Source organism: Vulpes lagopus, chromosome 4 (genome assembly GCF_018345385.1).
Source record: "Vulpes lagopus strain Blue_001 chromosome 4, ASM1834538v1, whole genome shotgun sequence".
Taxonomy (NCBI): Eukaryota; Metazoa; Chordata; class Mammalia; order Carnivora; family Canidae; genus Vulpes; species Vulpes lagopus.
Window position 1 is genome coordinate 51,695,333 of NC_054827.1, and position 21,801 is coordinate 51,717,133.

Consider the following 21,801-nt stretch of genomic DNA (forward strand, 5'->3'; position numbering starts at 1 on the left):
CTCTGAATGAGAGCCCTCCTTGGTTCTAGAACACACTGCTCCAGTAAGCCTTTACAGCATAGTACCCGGTGCCCTGCTCCCTTCTCTGCCCTCCACCCCCCAACCTCCGGCCCACCGGGACCGAAAACTCTTGAGTACAGCTCTGCTCTTTTACTCTCATCCCTTTAGTGCACAGCAGAGTGCCTAGCACACAGCAGGATGAATGAAAGGCGGCCAGAATATCAGATAAGTAGTGCACAGAAGCACAGGCTTACCTGTGCTTTACAGAACTCGTGTGCCTCCTAAACCTCCAGGCCTTGCAGCCCGCTTACCTGCCTTCTTCCCTCAAGAGGTGCTTCCTTTGTAGTCCCAGGCAGTCACCTGCCCTGCACAATCTAGACAGTTTAAGACTGTCAGGCAGACACTTTAGCAGAAGTGGCCAAGGTTGGTACCTGAGCTTGTCTGCGATGAAGATGACCCTCCTCTCCAGAAGCAGGGAGGCGAAAACACAGAGCAGGTGGCGGACGCTGAGAGAGGAGAAGAGGGACTCAAAGTCTACATGTTCCAGCCTGGAGTCCAGGGGGCGGCACAGTTCAATCACCTGCCAGAGAATAGGACAGCCATGAGGAGGGGCCGCACCCCAGGCCTGTGGCTCTGAGGTCCTCAGGAGAAAAGGGAAAGAAAACAGGGAAGGCCAAAGTGATTGGGGAGAAGAAAGCTTCTAGGAGCCTGGGGGGCGGGGGCAGTTACACTTGGTAGGAACTCTGTCTCACAGTGGAGGGTAAGGAAAGTTCAGATGGAGCTGGGGAGACGGGATGGCAGGACCAATGGCCCTGGGCCCCAAAGCTTGGAAGCTCTGCCTGATAGTGATGTGTTGGGACTGCCCCCCTCCCCAGGAGTTTCATTATGGTTGATGTCCTATCACTTAGAGTCCCATAGAAAAGTGTCTCTGCCTCACCAGGAATATCACCTGCTGGAATGGAGTCACAGGATCACACAGAAGGACCAACAGATCCAGGCAGCACTTTCAAGATTCATCTCCTCTAGAAGGCATTTCTCAATAAACCCCACCTCATACCAATCCTTCCCTTAGGATGTGTCTTACAGCTTGCACACTTAGTGGGCACATCTTCTCATTCTGTACTTGCTGAAATGTTCTCGAATTTATCTCAAGTCACTGCTCACATGTGTGTTTTTCTCTATAAATAGCTGGCTCCTTCACAGTGAGCAGAGAGTGGTGATTTACTCCAAGTATGGCACCTGCCCAGTGCTGTACACATAGTGGGGCTCAATAATGTCAACATCTCCATGGCCAAGCCATCTGCATCTGGCATAAGGATAGTGTAGGGTTCCCCAGCAACATGGAGAACACTTCTTTCTGTTCTGGGAAATTGAATTATTCCAGAATACCCCACTTATTCTTATCCTTCTCCTGTCTCCAGAAGTGACCTGCTTTTTCAAGGGCTCTTGGAACTAGAGACTCGAGGCTGAATGGGATCTGCCTAGTGATATCCACAGAGCCATATAAAGGGAATGGGAAAGATGAAAAAAAAGTCCTGCATTAAATTCCAATCCAGTCAAGGAAGGAGGCGTACCTCAAAGTCCTAAACAGGTGAATCAAAAGTAGTACCTAAGCTTGTCTTCCCTGAAAATAATCTGTTTTACATTATGAAATTATAAGAGGTGACAGAGACAAAAAAGGTAAATAGGTTCCAATATAATCTATGAATGTAATGGGCTAGTAAGAGAAGCTAAGGATGTTCAATGCAGGTCCCTAACTGTAAGGCCAATGCTATGCAAAGAAACACCATGTGCTGCCATGGCATAGCTCTGGGGGTTGCTCTCTGTGACTGAATCGTGGAATGGATGGACAGGACTTAGGGTGGATTTTACAATGTCTAATGTCACATTCAGTGATGTGACAGCCCACTTGGTCTGGGCCGTTCTCTCCTCTAAGAGACAATAGGAGTCTGTTGGCTTACCTCAGTTCCTGATCCTGGCAAGAAGTTCTTGACAACGATGGTTTTGCCCAGTGCTGGGAAAGGAGCTTCCATGACACTCCTCATGAGGGGCTGCACCAGGGCAGGAGAGATGCCTCGCCGTTTCTCCACCTCATCCAATATCTGCAAGGGGCACAAAAGCAACAAGTCAGGACACCAAGGTACTGCTCTGTTCTTGATGAAGTGGGCCTGCCACAGGGACTGAAGAATTATGGGAAAGCCCTGCTGTCCTCATCAGGCCAAACTTAATGTGTCTTTCCTCCTCTATGTCATTGCCTCAAATCTCTTCTCTATGTGCCCACTCCTTTGCCATGTGCCTTTACAGTTCTTCCCACTGAAGTTCCTTGACCCCCTGGACTTTGGGTTTGGCCATGTAACTTACTGGGCTAATATATGCATTCTCATTGGCAGTAATATTGCCCCCGAGGGGATAAAAACTGGTTCTTGGGTGTGGTGCTAGAAAAAATAAATATTATAATGGTTTGTAGTCCTTTACAGACCCACAATATATAAGAAGATCTACAGTGTAACTGTGGAGTTAAAATTTCTCTGGGGGATAGCCATTAGGAAAATGCACACTGAAATCACAATGAAACACCACTTTATAGCCATTAAGATGGCTAAAACCAAATGACAGACAGTAGCATGTGTTGGCATGGAAGTGGAAAAACCGGAACCCGCATGCACTGCTGGTGGGAACGTGAACTAGTGAAGCCCATTTGCTAAGCAATCTGGCAGTACCTTAAAAGGTTAAACATAGTGCTTCCATATGTCTTAGCAATTATATTTCTGGTATTTACCCAACAGGAATGAAAACATGTTCACACAAAAACTAGTACATTGGGGTGCTTGGGTGGGGCCATCACTTAACTGCCTGACTCTTGATTTTGGCTCAAGTTACGATCTCAGGGTTGTGAGATTGAGCCCCATGTCAGCCTCTGCACTCGACATAGAATCTGTTTGAGATTTTCTCTCCTTCTCCCTCTGCCCTCCGCACTGTACACTCTCTCTCTCTAAAATAAATAAATCTTAAAAAAAAAAACAAGAACAAAGATTGTGCATTAATGTTCATAGCAGAATTATTCATGATAGTCAAAAAGGAACTAGAGACTCGAGGCTGGATGTCCATCAACTGATGAATAGATAAGCAAAATGTGATATTCCATTATATGCCATAATTAGCTGTAAAGAGGAATGAAACACTGATTCATGCTATAACATGGATGAACATTGAAAAGATAAGGCTAAGTCAGTGCTTGCTTCGGCAGCACATATATTCAAATTAGGCTAAGTCAAAGACAACAGCCACAAAAGACCACTTATTATGATTCCACTTGGATAAAATATTCAGAATAGGCAAATCCATAGTCATCAAAAGTAGACTGATAGTTTACTAGGGCTTGGAAGGGAGTGCTCTTGGGTACAGGGGTTGCTTTCAGGGTCATAAAAATGCCCTATAAATGTGGGGATGATTACACAACTGTGTGGATATGTTAAAAGCCACTGAATCCTAGATTTTATTTTATTATTATTATTTTTTAAAGATTTTATTTATTATTTTTAAAGATATTATTTATTTATTCATAAGAGACAGAGAGGCAGAGACATAGGCAGAGGGAGAAGCAGGCTCCATGCCGGGAGTCCAATGTAGGACTCGATCCCAGGACTTCGGGATCATGCCCTGAGCCAAAGGCAGACACTCAACCACTGAGCCACCCAGGCGTCCCAAGATTTTATTTATTGATATATATAGAGAGAAACAGAGATAGTGACAGAGAGCAAGCAGGGAGGAGAGGGAGAAGCAGGCTCCCCACTGAACAGAGAGCCCAATGGATGCAGGGCTCAATTGGGGGCTCTGTGATCATGACTTGAGCAGAGGCTTAACTGACTGAGCCACCCAAGCACCCGTAGAAATACTATTTATAATACCACATGTACATACTGAACCTTTGAAATATGGCTAGTCTGGGGATGCCTGGGTGGCTCAGTGGTTGAGCATCTGACTTCAGCAGAGGGTGTGATCCTGGGATCTGAGATCAAGGCACACACTGGCCTCCCTGCAGGAAGCCTGTTTCTCCCTCTGCCTGTGTCTCTGCCTCTCTTTCTGTCTCTCATGAATAAATAAATAAATTTAAAAAAAAGGAATATGGCTAGTTTGATTTGAGATGTGTTATAAAATACTCAGATTTCAGAATACAAAATTAAGAATATAAAATATCAAGGACTATATTGAATTATATGTTGAAATAATATTTTGAATTTATGGGTTAAATGAAATATATTATTAAAATTAAAAAGATTATATATGTGGTAGTTCCTCAAAAAAAAATTAAATATAGAATTACCGTATGATCCAGTAATTCCACACTTATGGGTACATAGCCCAAAGATTTGAAAGCAGGGACTCAGATATCTGAATGGCCATGTTCATAGTAGCATAATTCACAATAACTAAAACGTGGAAACAACACAATCATCCATCTAGAAAAACAGATAAAGAAAATATGACATATACAAACAACCATGCTATCCAGCCTTAAAAAAGATGCTTCTCCCTCCTCCTGTGTCTCTGCCTCTCTCTCTATGTCTATCATAAATAAATAAATAAATAAATAAATAAATAAATAAATAAATCTTTAAAAAAAAAAGGGGGGGGGGGATCCCTGGGTGGCTCAGCGGTTTGGCGCCTGCCTTTGGCCCAGGGCACGATCCTGGAGTCCCAGGATTGAGTCCCGCGTCAGGCTCCTGACATGGAGCCTGCTTCTCCCTCCTCCTGTGTCTCTGCCTCTCTCTCTCTCTCTCTCTTCTCTCTCATAATAATAAATAAATAAATAAATAAATAAACAAATAAATAAATCTTTTTTTAAAAAAAAAAAAGGAAAGAAATTCTGACACATGCTCTAATATGGATGAACCTTGGATGGAATATGGATGCTAAGTGATACAAGCCGTTCACAAAAGGATAAAAATTAGATTCCATTTACATGAGATCCTGCAGTAATCAGATTCATTGAGACAGACAGTAGAATGGTGATTGCCAGAGGTTCAGGGGAGACGGGGAATGGTGACTTAGTGTTTAGCGTGGCAGTTTTAGTTCAGGGGTATCAAAAGATTCTGGAGGGAGGCCTGGGTGGGTCAGCGGTTAAGTGTCCACCTTCAGCTCAGGGTGTGATCCCGGAGTCCCAGGATCAAGTTCCACACTGGGCTCCCTGCATGGAGCCTGCTTCTCCCTCTGCCTTGTCTCTGCCTCTCTCTCTCTGTTTTCTCATGAATAAATAAATAAAATCTTAAAAAAAAAAAAAAGATTCTGGAGCTGGATGATGGTGACAGATGACATACAATGCAAATGAACATGTTAATCAACTGTATACTTAAAAATGGCTAAAATAGGATGCCTGCATGCTCAGTCAGTTAACTGTCTGCCCATGGGTCATGATCCCAGGGTCCTGGGATTGGGTCCCACATCAGGATCCCTGCTCAGCGGGGAAGTCTGCTTCTCCCTCTGCCTCTCCCCCCTGCTTATTTACACTCACACTCTCGCTTTCTCGCTCTCTCTCAAAAAAATAAATAAATAAAATCTTTCAAAAATGGCTAAAATAGGAAGGAGTGCTTTGCTGGCTCAGTTGGTAGAGTGTGCAACTCTTGACCTTGGGGTTGATCTTGGGGTTGTGAGTTTGAGTCCCATGTTGGGTATAGAGAGACTTAAAAATAAAGTCTTAAAAAATGGCTAAAATAGGGCAGCCCAGGTGGCTCAGCAGTTCAGTGCCACCTTCAGCCCAGGGTGTGATCCTGAGACCTGGAATCGAGTCCCACGCCGGGCTCCCTGCATGGAGCCTGCTTCTCCCTCTGCCTGTGTCTCTGCCTCTTTCTCTCTCTGTGTCTCTCATGAATAAATAAGTAAAATATTTTTAAAAAATGGCTAAAACAATAACTGTTTTTAAAATAGATTTTATTTGAGAGAGAGAGAGAAAGTGCATGAGCAGGGTGAGGGGTAGAGGGAAAGGGACAAGAAGGCTACACACTAAGCAGGGAGTCTGATGCAGGGCTCGATCCTAGGACCCTGAGATCATGACCTGAGCCAAAGGCAGACACCTAACTGACTGAGACACCTAGGCACTCTAATAAATAAAATCTTCAACAACACCAACAACCTCCTAGGAGAGACCCAGGTGAGCAGCAATACAGAACTGTCCTAGAGCCTGTAAATGGCCAACTTCCACATAAAAGGCTTACCAACTCAGTGGAGTGAAGGCAAGAACACAGATACATTGATGCTATTCTTTATTTTTAACAGACTTACACAGAAGTACAAGTTCTACCAAGGCAAGAGGTTATAGTAGATCAGTATGAGTCAGGCTTACTCAGAGGGTAGTGGGGTGGACAGGAGGTGGACATGTTTTAGAATGCTTTTAGGAAGTGCTGGCCATCCATGGACAGTAGACATAGGACTTCAATTCTCTGAAAGAATGCTCAGACTGAAAGTGTATGCTCAAAAATAATTTAAAATCAATTTATGGGGCAGCCCCGGTGGCTTAGCAGTTTAGTGCTGCTGTCAGCCCCGGGGTATGATCCTAGAGACCTGGGATCCAGTCCCACATCGGGCTCCCCACACGGAGCCTGCTTCTCCCTCTGCCTGTGTCTCTGCCTATCTCTCTCTGTGGGTCTCTTATGAATGAATAAAAAAAAAATCAATTTATGGATTAGATATTCATGTCTGGTTAATGTAGGAAATTAATGTTGGATTGTATCTAAAATTTTTGAGATTATCATCATACACATTAGTAATTAGCTCTTTTCTATCCACCCAGAATAGTGGGGTGGATTAGACAATTCAGTATGGCAATTCCTAGGGCTTGATACATTGGCTCATCTTCCCAAAAAGAGGGCCAAATTATATAAAGATTTTGATACATTAAGAGTATGACCACGATAATAAATATCTCACACTAACAACACATATGTACACAGACATTTATACAACCATCCATCATAGTGGCCTTTTTGTCATGCAAAAGCGAATATGAGAAAAGTTGATGCTTAGAAGAAAGGAAAACACGAGGAATATTCTGGAAAGATCCTCTGCCCCTTCTGTCCTCTGCAATTATTTTGACTCTCCCCCCACCAGCTGCTTCTGGTCCCTGACCTTCCTCAGCTTTCACTGAGGGTACTAATGATAAAAAGACAGAGGAGGTGATGTGGAGAGGAAGTGGGAAGGAAAATGTTAGGATACGATTATAAAAGTACCAGGAGTCAAGGTGTTTCCTGTGTCCTCCTGGGCTCTGCCTTGCCTTCCCTTCCTCCCTTCTCTGAGACCCAAGTCCTTACCTTTGAAAAGAGGCTGAAGCATCCCAGGCGGCTCACAATGCAGTAAACTTCAGGGAGACGCTTCCCTTTGCCACCAGGCTTTTTAGAGTGAAACACAAGGAAATTATGTGTTACTTCAAAGGAGAAGAGAACCCAAACAGTTTTAAGTGCCTATCATGTACCAGATGTTTCCCCACACTGTAGCTTTTGAAAACCCATTTAGGTAAGTAGTTACCAATACCCCATTCTATAGGTGGGAACCACTCTGGTCACGTGGTATATATATTTATATTCTCCTGAAGGACCAAATCAAGAGTGTTGTACACACAGTAGGTGCTCAATATGGCCTGTGGGGCCATAAAGTAAGGAAGCTTAACTTGTTTACCCAAATCACTGTGGTTCCTCTTAAGGAGCTACCTTGAAAACAAATTTTATTACAATGATAATTCCAAATCAGAAATCATTTCAGAACATCCTTTTTGGAAACTGCCTTTTAATTTTCAAAACTAAATGAAAACCAATCTCCATATGTCAAAGTAATTTTATCAACAAAACTTATTATATCCCACTTAACTTATTTTTTATTTTTTTATTTATTTTTCCACTAACTTTTTAAATTTTTTTTTTTAAAGATTTTATTTATTTATAGAGACACACAGAGAGAGAGGCAGAGACACAGGCAGAGGGAGAAGCAGGCTCCATGCAGGGACGTGGGACTCGATCCAGGGTCTCCAGGATCACACCCTGGGCTGCAGGCAGCGCTAAACCGCTGCGCCACCAGGGCTGCCCAAATTTTTAAATTGTTATCCACACTTTTTATTCACCAATTAATTCAACAAATATATATATATTTTAATTCAACAAATATTTATTGAATATCTACCATGTGCTGTGTATTATCTTGACTCTTAATTATATCAGCTTATTTTGAAGACTCAGAATCACTCAGTGGAAAATGATTTGCTCCCACTAAAGATTTTCAGAAGAATGGGTCTCAAAAAGACAATCTCGGGTAGCCCGGGTGGCTTAGTGGTTTAGTGCCGCCTTTGGCCCAGAGTGTGATCCTGGAGACCCAGGATCAAGTCCCACGTTGGGCTCCTGGCATAGAGTCTGCTTTTCCCTCTGCCTGTGTCTCTGCCTCTCTCTCTCTCTCTCTCTCTGTCTCTCATCAGTAAATAAATAAAATCTTAAAAAGAAAAAAAAAAAAAAAGACAAGCTCTGGGGACACCTGAGTGGCTTAGTGATTGAGTGTCTGCCTTTGGCTCAGGGCGTGATCCCAGGATCCTGGGATCAAGTCCCACACTGGGCTCTCTGCATGGAGCCTGCTTCTCCCTCTGTGTGTCTCTCATGAATAAATAAATAAAATCTTAAAAAAAATAAAAGGAAGGACAGAAAGGTCTTTTATTTGGCAGGGAAAATACTGGAGGAAGTATTTTCTTTCTAAAGGAGGCAAAGTTGTTCCCTTCTACCAGTAAGACTTAGGTGAACCCCCAAATCTTCCATGGTTTTATTTTTTTATTTATTTTATTTTATTTATTTTATTTTACTTATTTTATTTTATTTTATTTTTTTTATATCTTCCATGGTTTTAACTCCCCTGATTAACCAGTCACACTTCCCACCTCCTCTTGTGGCACATGGTGAAGCCCCAGGAATCCAGCTCTGCCCGGGGCTGCCCAGAGTTCTGGCAGACAGACAGCAGAGTATACTAACCAGTAGTCTTCGGCAGTAACCAAATCTTCTGCTCCCATCTTCTCCAGTTAAGACAAATGAGAAGGTTTCACTGCAGTTGGGGAAACAAAAGTGCATTACACAGCAAAACAAAACAAAAGACACATGACAGCATTCAGGAGACATTCTGGAGGGGGCCATCAAAAGGGCTGCTCCCTGTCCTGCCCATCCATCTCTGTACAGGGACTCTGTGTCAGGGAGAGGGAGACCTAAAGTGTCAACTGCATCCTGAGAGGACAAGCTCTCATAGCATTCTGTCATCTGAGCTGTCCCATCGCCCAAAGCATGGCAGTCACTTACAAAGCATCTGCTGGGACTACTGTCCTCCATGAGCTGGGAGATGAGATGGCATCTGCCACTTAAGGGATGTGACTCAGTGAAGGAGCAGCTGAAGAGTGGGGCTGTTCTGTGTCCCTCTTGGAACTGCCCCTGGGGTGACCCTCCCTGAAAACTGTCTCTTTAGAGCTCCTCCGACCTCAACCTCCTGGCCTCGGCTCAAACTGCCCTGGAGAGACTGCTAGGCCAACTTCAAAGAACACAGCATTCCTGAAACACAGGATATGCAGCCCTCTGAGTTTGATCAATTGCTGAAATATCTGATAACAAAAATACTGGTATGTAACAACATGGTTAAAGCAGAAATGTAAACCTATCACAATTTGAGTTAACAACTGAATGGGCTGCTCTTAAAGAAATGTTTCCAGAGCATGGGACAAGGAAGGGTGATAGGCAATGCTCCTCTAGCTTCTCCTAGACTCAAGAATTACTTCTGCCCCTCACAGGGGCTTATGGACCAAATAGGCCCAGATTTAATGGGAGGCCTGGGAATTTGCCTATTTAGCAAGGTGGTTCTTATCTTCAGGGAAGTTTTAAAACACAGGTGGGGAAAATCTCTAGCCAGGGGCCCATCAGGATCGCTCAGCAGGGACGCCTGGGTGGCTCAGTGGTTAAGCATCTGCCTTTGGCTCAGGGCATGATGCTAGGGTCCCAGGATCAAGTCCTGCATTGGGCTTCCTGTATGAGGCCTGCTTCTCCCTTTGTCTGTGCCTCTGCCCCTCTCTCTCTCATTCTCTGTTCTTTCATGAATAAATAAATTCTTAAAAAAAAAAAAAGGATCACTCAGCAGCAGAAAGACTGAACTATGGCCTCTGTCCTCTCTGGCACCCCTCCCTGGTTCCTGCCTACATTAGCCTTTGGGGGTAGGGAAGGGAGATGCCAGCACATACCTGGTAAATTGCTGGACAGGTGTCCAATCCTTGGCATCAGGAAAACAGAATTGGGGAATAGCCTTCAGTTGGTCCTCAGCCTCTCTCATGAACTTGAAAGACCTTTCCAACTGTAGGGAGAAAGGTGAGAGAAGGTTGGGAATTGAACCCCAGTATGGGAGAGAGAGGCAGACGCTTCGCAAGACCACATCTTCCACACTTCCATAGTTGAGACTACCACCTTAACCTTAGGAAGCGTTTGCAGGTCAGTCTGCTGGGGTCTTTTTTCCCTAGGGCATTATCAACTCTAGTCTTTTTTTTTTTTTTAATTTTTATTTATTAATGATAGTCACAGAGAGAGAGAGAGGCAGAGACATAGGCAGAGGGAGAAGCAGGTTCCATGCACCGGGAGCCCGACGTGGGACTCGATCCAGGGTCTCCAGGATCATGCCCTGGGCCAAAGGCAGGCGCCAAACCGCTGCGCCACCCAGGGATCCCTATCAACTCTAGTCTTACAGGGAAAGTCAGGAGAAAAAAAAATTAATGTGTTTTAAATTTTTTTTTTTTTTTTAAGATTTTATTTATTTATTCATGATAGTCACACAGAGAGAGACAGAGAGGCAGAGACACAGGCAGAGGGAGAAGCAGGCTCCATGCACCGGGAGCCCGATGTGGGATTCGATCCCAGGTCTCCAGGATCGCGCCCTGGGCCAAAGGCAGGCGCCAAACCGCTGCGCCACCCAGGGATCCCAATTAATGTGTTTTAGAGAAATAGTTTTCATGTCTAACATTCTGGAATATAAATACTTAATTTTTTTTGTATATATATTTTTGGACTATAACTATATTATTTTATTTTATTTTATTTTTAAAAGATTTTATTTATTTATTCATGAGAAACAGAGAGAGAGAAGCAGAGACATGGGCAGAGAGAGAAGCAGGCTCCAGGCAGGGAACCTGATGTGGGACTCAATCCCAGGACTCTAGGATCATGCCCTGAGCCAAAGGCCAATGCTCAACCACTGAGCCACCAGGCATCCCAGACTATAACTATTTTAATCAATAAGGAAAAAGTGTCAAAGTTATCCTCTTCAAATACGAAACTCATAGATCTGCAAGGTGGAGCTGCGAATCTGGTCTTCTAATCTCTGGGCCATTGGAAGATGCCCTTCCTTGATCCAGGCAGACATTTTATAACACTTCTTAGTGAATACAACCAGTTAAATTACATCATACAGTAAACTTTAATTAATTTCAATGTCCTTGGGACACCTGGGTGGCTTAGTGGTTGAGTGTCTTTAGCTCAGGATGTGATCCCAGGGTCCTGGGATTGAGTCCCACATCGGGCTCCCTGCAGGGAGCCTGCTTCTCCCTCTGTCTATGTCTCTGCCTCTCTCATGAATAAGTAAATAAATAAAATCTTTTAAGAAAAATAATTTCAATGCCCTTGAATGTCAGAACCAAAAGGAAACTAGACATCATCCAGTCTCACATTCCTATTTTAGAGATAAGGAAATAAGCCCTGACATGTTAAATGATTTGTCCATGGTCACACAACTAGTGTGGAATCTAGTAGGAATTTTATTTTTTAACTTTCATTTATTTTTTTTTTTTAAGAGAGAGAAGAGTGTGGGGAGGAGCAGAAGGAGAGAGACAAGTAGACTCTGCTGAACATGGAGCCTGATGCAGGGCTCCATCCTATGACCCTGAGATCATGACCTGAGCTGAAATCAAGAGACGAATGCTCAGCTGACTGACCCACCTAGGAGCTCCTCTAGCTAGGAATCTTAATCTTTTTTTTTTTTTTTTTTTTTTAGGAATCTTAATCTTTAGTGTCTCTCTCTCTCTTTGATTTGACATCACAGACTAGATGAATATCCTCTTGTTAAAAAATAATAAATTTACAAAGTCTGATTAGAGATTGTATTTATTTATTATTTTTAAAGATTTTATTTATTTACTCATGAGAAACACAGAGAGGAGAGAGAGGCAGAGACACAGGCAGAGGGAGAAGTAGGCTCCATGCAGGGAGCCCGACCTGGGACTCAATCTCGGATCTCCAGGATCATGCCCTGGGCTGAAGGCAGGTGTTAAAGTGCTGAGCCACCCAGGGATTCCCTAGAGAGTGTATTTAAAGCCATGTGTTTACCTGTGTCTGAACAGGAATCTGTGCTTTGCACCCCATTCTGTAGACCTGCTGAACAACAACATGCATATAGCTGACAACACTGTACTATATACTTGGAAACATGGGAGGGTGAATTTTATGTGATGTATCTTTGATGCCATGTTAAAAATGAAGCACTGTAGGTTCAAGTTTAGGAGACAAAAAGGAATAATTAGTAATTAGCAAGTTTGTTCATAAATTTGTATTTCGAAAGGATTGGGAAGAATTGCTGACTTTTTTTTTTTAAGATTTTATTTATTTATTCATGAGACAGTGAGAGAGAGAGAGGCAGAAACACAGGCAGAGGGAGAAGCAGGCTCCATGCAGGGAGCCCAATGCAGGACTGTATCCCTGGGCTGAAGGCGGCGCTAAACCGCTGAGCCACCTGGGCTGCCCTCACTTCTGTTCTTTTTTTTTTTTTTTTTAATTTTTATTTATTTATGATAGTCACACACAGAGAGAGAGAGAGGCAGAGACACAGGCAGAGGGAGAAGCAGGCTCCATGCACTGGGAGCCCGACGTGAGATTCGATCCCGGGTCTCCAGGATCGCGCCCTGGGCCAAAGGCAGGCGCTAAACCGCTGCGCCACCCAGGGATCCCCCTCACTTCTGTTCTTATTGATAAGTTTATATTTAACTTTTGTTTATAAAGAGGTTTTTTTAAATGATTTTACTTATTTATTCATGAGAGACACAGAGAGAGAGACAGGCAGAGGGAGAGGCAGGCTCTACGCAGGGAGACTGATGTGGGACTCGATCCCAGGACTCCAGGATCACACCCTGGGCCAAAGGCAGGCACTTCCCGCTGAGTCAATGGGGAAACAATGGATCCCCATTGTTTATAAAGAGTTAAAGAAAAATTATGCTCAAGTTACCTTCAGTAATTTGATATACCAAGTATTTTAAGTGGAGAATGAAATTTCTTTTTTTTATAGTATTATCAACTTTAATATTTGTATTCAGCCTTATAAACAGAACAATTAATATTTAGTAGCATTTAGATTTTTTTTTTAAGATTTATTTTATTTATTTATGATAGTCACAGAGAGAGAGAGAAAGAGGCAGAGACACAGGCAGAGGGAGAAGCAGGCTCCATGCACCGGGAGCCGGACGTGGGATTCGATCCCGGGTCTCCAGGATCGCGCCCCGGGCCAAAGGCAGGCGCCAAATTGCTGCGCCACCCAGGGATCCCCAGCATTTAGATTAATATCACTTATATTTAACACTGTTGCTTTTCTTTTCTTTTTTTTTTTAAATAAATTTATTTTTTTTTGGTGTTCAATTTACCAACATACAGAATAACACCTAGTGCTCATCCCGTCAAGTGCCCGCTTCAGTGCACGTCACCCATTCACCCCCACCCCCCGCCCTCCTCCGCTTTCACCACCCTTAGTTTGTTTCCCAGAGTTAGGAGTTTTTATGTTCTGTCTCCCTTTCTGATATTTCCCACACATTTCTTCTCCCTTCCCTTATATTCCCTTTCACTATTATTTATATTCCCCAAATGAATGAGAACATATAATGTTTGTCCTTCTCCGATTGACTTACTTCACTCAGCGAGAATGAAATTTCTGAAGTTAGAAAACTATAATGTCTAACCTAAATTCTTTCTGTAATATTTTCCATCAATTTCTTATTTTGTCCCTCAGAGCTTGCTATTGACCTCCACCTCAAACCAGCTTTGCAGACAGCTTCTGAAGTCTGCAGACCAGCAGCTCTGTTGAATGCATCCCAGAGGATCTGCAAGCTATCTCAGGACACCAAATCAGAGAGGGGAGGTCTCTAAAGAGAGTGTCCAAAGGAAGAGAGCACCAGGCTGATTTTTTTTTTTCAACTTAAAAACCTACTTCTAGTATGCTTCCCCTTAGGCTAGAGCAAATATAATTAAAACTGTTATTAATATTAATGGTTGAAACAACTATCAATGATTAAACAGCTACTATTTATAGACTTAAAGCCAATTATTAATTGTCTTTTGGTTTTCCTTCTTTGAAATCAGTAGTCACTGTCGCTTTTCTATATAATGATTCTCCCTTTCATCCATGACCCAGAAGATTCAAACTGATCCTGGAGCAGTTTTTGAGTTGGTAATTCACTAGCTTGGGCTGTTGCCAAAGCAATAATTTTGATTACCCTTGGACAGTCTCACAGAGAAGCAAATATCAGCTGGGTGTAGTTGCTGGAAGGGGTCATTAATCACCACAGAGTGAAAGGCCATAAACTATTTTAGAAAACTGAAGAGCGGGCCTTGTAGGTAGGCAAGTTCCAGCACTTTTCGATACAGCCCATCCATTTGGGTGTACCCACCCTCAGATCACATCCATGACTCACTCAAATATGTGTGTTCACACATGTGCCTACACATGCTGTCATCAACATAGGAGTTATCAACACATATGTGCATATATGCTCATTTACAGGAAGTGAGACATGGAGATATCTCTCAGCAAATACAAGCTATTGGGACGCCTGGGTGGCTCAGCAGTTGAGCATCTGCCTTCGGCTTAGGGTGTGATCCCAGAGTACCAAACTACCAGAGTACCGGGATTGAGTCCCACATCAGGCTCCCTGCATGGAGCCTGCTTCTCTCTCTGCCTGTGTCTCTGCCTCTCTCTCTCTCTCTCTCTGTCTCTCTCATAAATATCATAATAAATATGATATCATAAATAAATAAAATAAATATTTAAAAAATCTAAATGAATAAATAAATCTTAAATCTTAAAGAAAACCCAAAACAAATACAAGCAATCATCAATGGCTGGAAAATTTCCCGATGTCCATGAATTGTCATAAAGATAATTATATGATATTGAGCATTTTAATGGAACATGGCAGACATGATCTTTAGTGTGCAAATATGGAAGGTAAGTCTTGGTCAAGGTGACTATAGAAGTGGGGGATAAAACTCATGAGAAAGAGAAAGGAGGAGAAAGAAGAAGATCCTTCTGATAGAGAAAAAGACCAAAGGCAAGAAGATAATAGACTGATCTGCAAACATGCGTGTATAAAATGATCACATAACATTCAAAATATATCTAAAGAAACACAGACAACAAGATACATTTCCAGCAGAAAGAGACCAATTAAACAGATTAGGGCGTACCCACATAACAGAGCTTTATATAATTTAAAAAATAATGTTCTAGACCTTGTATTAAATATGTTTCTAAATAATGATATGTTTACAAAACATGATGCAAAAATTATACAATGTACAACACCAGCTTTGTCAGAAAATTATACTATGAGAAAAGATAAAATGCTAACAGCAATGATCTCTGTGAAGTAAGAGTATAGATGACTTTTTCTTGATTCATTCCCAGGTCAGTCCCCTTTCCAACAATGATTATACAAGTTTCCACTCAAAGGAAGTGTTTTTCTTTTAAGATTTATTTATTTGAAAGAGAGCAAGAGTGAGAAAACAGAGGGAGAGGGAGAAGCAGCCTCAATGCAGGGAGCCCGACGTGGGACTCGATCCAGGGTCTCCAGGATCATGCCCTGGGCTGCAGGCGGTGCCAAACTGCTGCGCCACCGGGGCTGCCCTGTTTTTTAAAATATATTTTTTATTATTTTATTATTTTTAAAAATATTTTATTTATTTATTCATGAGAGACAGAGAGAGAGAGGTGCAGAGATACAGGCAAGGGAGAAGCAGGCTCCATGCAGGAGCCTGATGCGGGACTCTATCTGGGGACTCCAGGATCACACCCTCAGCCAAAGGCAGGCGCTAAACCACTGAGCCACCCAGGGATTCCCATTTTTTTTTTTTTTTAAGATTTTACTTATTTATTCATGAAAGACAGAGAGAGAGGCAGGGACACAGGCAGAGGGAGAAGCAGGCTCCATGCAGAGAGCCCGATGTGGGACTCGTGGGACTCGATCCCAGGTCTCCAGGACCACAACCTGGGCCGAAGGTGGCGCTACACTGCTGAGCCACCCGGGCTGCCCATGAAGACAGGGCTTGATTGCTGTACTGGACCACAGTGGGCAGGACAGAAAGAAGCTGGCCAGGATACAAGGGAACCCTGGCCTTGGTGCATGGTGGGATTACCCGTGGGTAGTGGCAGAAGAGAGGCTCTGAGGAGAGGTGGATTCATACTTCCTTCCCTCTTCCTGCCTCTGAGCACCTTCATTAAAATGTGTGTGCAACCTCACGTTCTACCTCAGGAGTCTTTGTATGCTTATCTTTTGCCCTTCTCTCAGGGTGTGAGTTTCTTGAGAACAGAAAACACATTCTGCTCATCTTTGTAATAACATGGTGTCAAGCAGAAAACAGCTTGAATGTACTAGGGTCTCAGTAAATTCTGGTTGGATTGAATTAGAACCTCTTTAATACTGCTGTCAAAGTCTAAAAATAGGGGATCCCTGGGTGGCTCAGTGGTTTCACGCCTGCCTTTGGCCCAGGGTGCGATCTTGGAGTCCCGGGATCGAGTCCCGCATCAGGCTCCCGGCATGGAGCCTGCTTCTCCCTCTGCCTGTGTCTCTGCCTCTCTCTCTCTCTCTCTCTATGTCTATCATAAAAAAATAAATCTTTAAAAAAAAAAGTCTAAAAATAATTTATACATTATTGGTGTTGCCATTTGAGGCTTTACTGAGGCCATTTCATTTTAGGTGTCTAATTTAATGTATGGTAAAGCCAAATCCACAGGGGCATCTGGGTGGCTCAGTCCATTAAGCACCTGCCTTTGTCTAGGGTCATGATCCCAGGGTCCTGGGATCGAGCCCCATGGTGGACTCTGCTCATCAGAGAGTCGGCTTCTCTGTCTCTTTCTCTCTCACTCCCCCTTCCCATTACTCATGTTCTCTCTCTCTTCCTCTCTCAAATTAAAAAAAAAAAAAAAAGCCAAATCTGCATTGCCATGAGCCATGTTAGAATAGAATAGGATTCTAGTGCATATATCCAGAGGTATGCAGTGCATGTACAGATATTTAGCATGGACACAAACACAATACTCCCTGGGGAGAGGTGTGGGGCTGATGGGAAAAAAGGCTTCTAGGTAGCCTGGGAAGAGATGTGGGTGGATAAGGAGATGGGGAGGATGACGAGGCTGGCGTGGTCAGCATAGTCACCATAGGAAGTGAGGAAGTGTTTTTGTTGGTACTTTTGAGTCTTTGAATCTCTCACCTGCTGGGACCTCCCAAATTCTCCAGGGGCAGCTTTTTTCATTTGATATACCCTAATTAGGACTCATTTCCCAAATTTCTAGACATTGAGCACTCCTCAGACTTCCACATCTCCAGGGAACCATGAGTCCCAACAAGATGTTGGCAAGAACGCCACAGTCCCTCTGCAGGCCACAGAGGCCACAGAAGCCAAGCCTACCCCGTACCTTGAGCGGGAACTGCTGCGTGAGTTCTGGCACATAGGCAGCCCCAGCCTGCTTCTTGTGCAGTGACACAACCACAAAGTACTCGAACAGCTGCCTCTGCTGGTACTCCATAAGCTCCCGGTCAAGGGATGGGTATCGGGGAGCATGCTTCAGGCGGGACTTCACATTGACCAGGCGCTGGCTGTGAGCTGGGGAGAGAGGGAGAGTGAGTGCCAGGGCTCAACTCGCTTTCCAACATGGAACCACACAGAGAGATGATAGCTTATGTAGTTCTCAGCTCAGAGTACTCCTTCCAAACCTAAAAAAGTGATCCCACATTTAACACATTAGTATTAAACTCTTTGTTTGGGGTCCCTGCCAGACTCTGGGGAGCAGCAACACTGGACAGGCTGCCAGGCTAAACAGGGTGCAGGAGGGTGGACTGCAGGGCTCTGCTCTGCCAGGGGTTTGCTGTGTGGACTTGGGGCAGTGGCTTGAGTGATCCTTGAGTCTCTCCGTCAGGGGGGGTGGGGCCACTGACTCCTCCCCTCACACACTTCCCTCAACTTTCAGTTTGTAGGATGTGATAAAATCCAGACCACAGAACTTTGGGAGCGAGGAACTCTGTAATCTTTTGCCTGACAGAATGGGCAGAGCCAAGACTAACTCAGGAGCTCCCACCCACCTTCCCTCCTGCCACTGTTCTGTGTGATGGAAACGGGCTCACTTTATTCTAGAGGTGGGTCAGGGAGCAGCTGGGCATGAGAGAGGAGTGAGGCAGGGCCATTGGCCGGATAGGCCCCATTACCTCACTCAGTAGCCCTGGACTATGGCTTTCTTTGGCTTCCCCCTGGGGTCTGAGAAATCATGGAAAACTCACTAAAGCCTGGACCAAAGTCACCAAACTTAGATCTACAGAGACCAATTATTGCAGTGACTTCATTTGACAGACGAGGAACTAGAGGCCCTGAGATCTTAAGTGATTTCCTCCTGACCTTCTAGCAATTTTCATGGGAATTGGACAAGAGGCTCTGGAATCCCAGGCCAACAGTGCTGTGCCCTACAGCTGTGGAAAGCACCAAGAAGGGGGGGCACTGTAGTTGTAGCCACCCTGGATCTCTGGAGCCACATACTCAGCCACCAAACAGGCCCGTACTCAGCACTGACCACGCCCCAATGAACCCTGCGGATCCCCTATGCCCTCAGATGTTCACATCTTGCCCTAATAAGGTTGTGCAAGTACGCTCTGTGCCATCCCTCACATTAAGCAGGAAGGACCATCTTGGTAGCTCCCCAGCCCCCTGCATGGCAACCAGTCATCTCACCTTTCAGCTTCTCCTCCGTGTCACTGTCAGACTCACTGTTCTCATCCGTCACTAGAAAGAAAAACAAGCAACAAACAAACAAAAAGTCAACGAGAAGAAAGTTACACATATGAGTTTTTCTAATACAGGAAACTTTCTGTGTGAAGTGACACAAATCCAAGATTTCTACTTCAGAGGGGCTATTTTCTTTTTGTCCATCGAAATGTTAATGGACAAACTAGGTCTTTGTTCAACTAAATATATTTCCAAATTAATGTGGCTCTGGTTCAGATGGTACCTATATCCAATAATATAGCAGAAACTGGCTCCTTTAATGCATGCTGAGCAAAGACAGCAGCTCCCAGGGTGAGAGTTTGCAGTGCTGGACTTGCTTGACCAATGGACAATGAAATAGGACAGAGGACCCACCACCAGGCTGAGCTCCTTCCACAACAGGAGGTATTTACAAAGCACCAGTTTGTTCTCCTCTGTGGTGAGCAACCGGAAACAACAGGAAGCCTCTTTTAGGAAGAGTCTATTTTCACATTGTTGGGGGAGAAGGGACGTGGCAGGTGGTGGTGATGGTGGTGGTGGTGGGGGCGGGGGAGTCCTACCTTTTCCTGAGTTGCTCTCCTGAGACTGGGACAGCCTCTTCACACGTTTCTTTCCTCTCCGGGCCTCATAAATGGCATTGATTCGCAACACCAGCTGCCAGACATGGGGAAAAGAAAAGCCAGTGTTAGCAACTTCCTCCCCATGTGCAGCTGGGATTCCTTTGCTGCTCAATCTCTTCTGGGATTATGGAAGGCCAGGGAAAGAAGGAGGGAGGGGCTGCTTCCTACTGGTCCACTGGCATCTTTCAACTCCTCTTTTATACCAGACAGTAACATGACCTTCGAGAACACTAGAGGAGGCTGCCATTCTCACTGATGTACGAACAGCTGATGTCTAAATATACTGACACAGCCAGTGGAAACACAGGAAGACAATCCCTTCGATGCCAGGATGTTACTGTGGTTTGGGAGCAGGCTTTGCCCCCTCAGGAAAAAACAAAACAAAACAAAAAAAGTAAGATACAGCAAAAATAAAAAGCCTCCCAGGCAGGGCCCCTTTTGTAGGAACCATGCCAAAGACCATCTGAGCAGCACTGGGCAGCGAGAAGGCCGGGATTACCTCCACTTGCTATCCAAAATTAGCCAGAAGACAGCTACAATATAGTTAACATCCTTCCACTTGTTAAAATACAGTGAACATTAGGATGTAAGCTCCATGCAGGTGGGAATTTTTGTCACTTTTGTTTGCTGCTGTAACAGTGCCTCTATGGGGTGGAACAGTGCCTGGCACCTAGTAGGTACTCAACAAGTATTTGCTGATTGTGAATTTGTTGCATGAATACTAAGCATCTCCTATGTACAAAGGGTTTTGCTAGGAGCTGTGAGGGATAAAAAGATATAAGACACGGCATCCGTTCCTGGGGAGTTCACAAGCTAATAGCAAGGACCAAGATGCATTCACAGCTATCAAACAATTCATGAGTGCCATGTGAGTAGAATGAACGACGTGACAGAGAGTTTTTCTCACTTTAAATCAGGTAGTAGAATAAATGGAAGCCATATATATATACTTCAATCAATAAACCTCTGTTCCTTTTTATTTAAAAAAATTTCCCCAGAGAGAAAAACTTTAAACATGCTCTCACATAACTGTATTTTTTAAAAAAGACTTTATTTATTTATTCATGAGAGACACACAGAGAGAGAGAGAGAGAGAGAGGCAGAGACACAGGCAGAGGGAGAAGCAGGCTCCATGCAGGGAGCCTGACGTGGGACTCGATCCTGGGTCTCCAGGATCAGGCCCTGGGCTGCAGGCAGCACTAAACCACTGCACCACTGGGGCTGCCCATAACTGTATTTTTTAAAAAGATTTTATTTATTTATTCATGAGAGACACAGAGATAGAGAGAGGCAGAGATACAAGCAGAGGGAGAAGCAGGCTCCATGCAGGGAGCCCAACATGGGACTGGATCCTGGGTCTCTAGGATCAGGCCCTGCGCTGAAGGTGGCGCTAAACCGCTGAGCCACCCGGGATGCCCCAAGTTTTGTGGTTTTATTTTTTTTATTTTTTATTTTTTATGATAGTCACAGAGATAGAGAGAGAGAGGCAGAGACACAGGCAGAGGGAGAAGCAGGCTCCATGCACCGGGAGCCTGATGTGGGATTCGATCCCGGGTCTCCAGGATCGCGCCCTGGGCCAAAGGCAGGCGCCAAACCGCTGCGCCACCCAGGGATCCCAAGTTTTGTGGTTTTAAAAGTGTTCTGTACTAGGGGGCACCTGGGTGGCTCAGTCAATTAGGTGTCAGCTCTTGATTTTGGGTCAGGTCATGATCTCAAGGTCATGGGATGGAGCTCTGAGCTGGGCTCTGTGCTCAGCAGGGAGTCTGTTTAGGATTTTTTCCTCTTCCTCTACCCCTCCCCCCACACACTCTCTCTCTCTCTCTCTCTCTCTCTCTCTAATAAATAAATAAATAAACTCTTTTTTTTTTTTTAATTTTTATTTATTTATGATAGTCACAGAGAGAGAGAGAGAGAGAGGCAGAGACTCAGGCAGAGGGAGAAGCAGGCTCCATGCACCGGGAGCCTGACGTGGGATTCGATCCCGGGTCTCCAGGATCGCGCCCTGGGCCAAAGGAAGGCACTAAACCGCTGCGCCACCCAGGGATCCCATAAATAAACTCTTAAAAAAAAAAAAGAATCGCATACTCAAATTTAGAGCTGTGTTAAAGGTCTTTTAACCCAACAGCTAA

General features: G+C 44.2%; 1 protein-coding gene across 5 annotated transcripts in view; it reads right to left on the reverse strand.

The window, feature by feature from the left end:
• DENND2A (DENN domain containing 2A) overlaps positions 1-21,801 on the reverse strand; it is a 105,269-nt gene that overhangs the window by 24,367 nt on the left and 59,101 nt on the right. For all 5 annotated transcript variants that reach the window (XM_041752610.1, XM_041752612.1, XM_041752611.1 and 2 more), the window contains exons 7-14: positions 19,613-19,706; positions 19,020-19,070; positions 17,716-17,903; positions 10,241-10,350; positions 8,997-9,066; positions 7,305-7,382; positions 1,962-2,102; positions 432-580 (exon numbers count right to left, since the gene is read on the reverse strand). In XM_041752610.1, the coding sequence (XP_041608544.1) occupies positions 432-580; positions 1,962-2,102; positions 7,305-7,382; positions 8,997-9,066; positions 10,241-10,350; positions 17,716-17,903; positions 19,020-19,070; positions 19,613-19,706 (881 nt within the window). The remainder of the gene's footprint in view (positions 1-431; positions 581-1,961; positions 2,103-7,304; positions 7,383-8,996; positions 9,067-10,240; positions 10,351-17,715; positions 17,904-19,019; positions 19,071-19,612; positions 19,707-21,801) is intronic.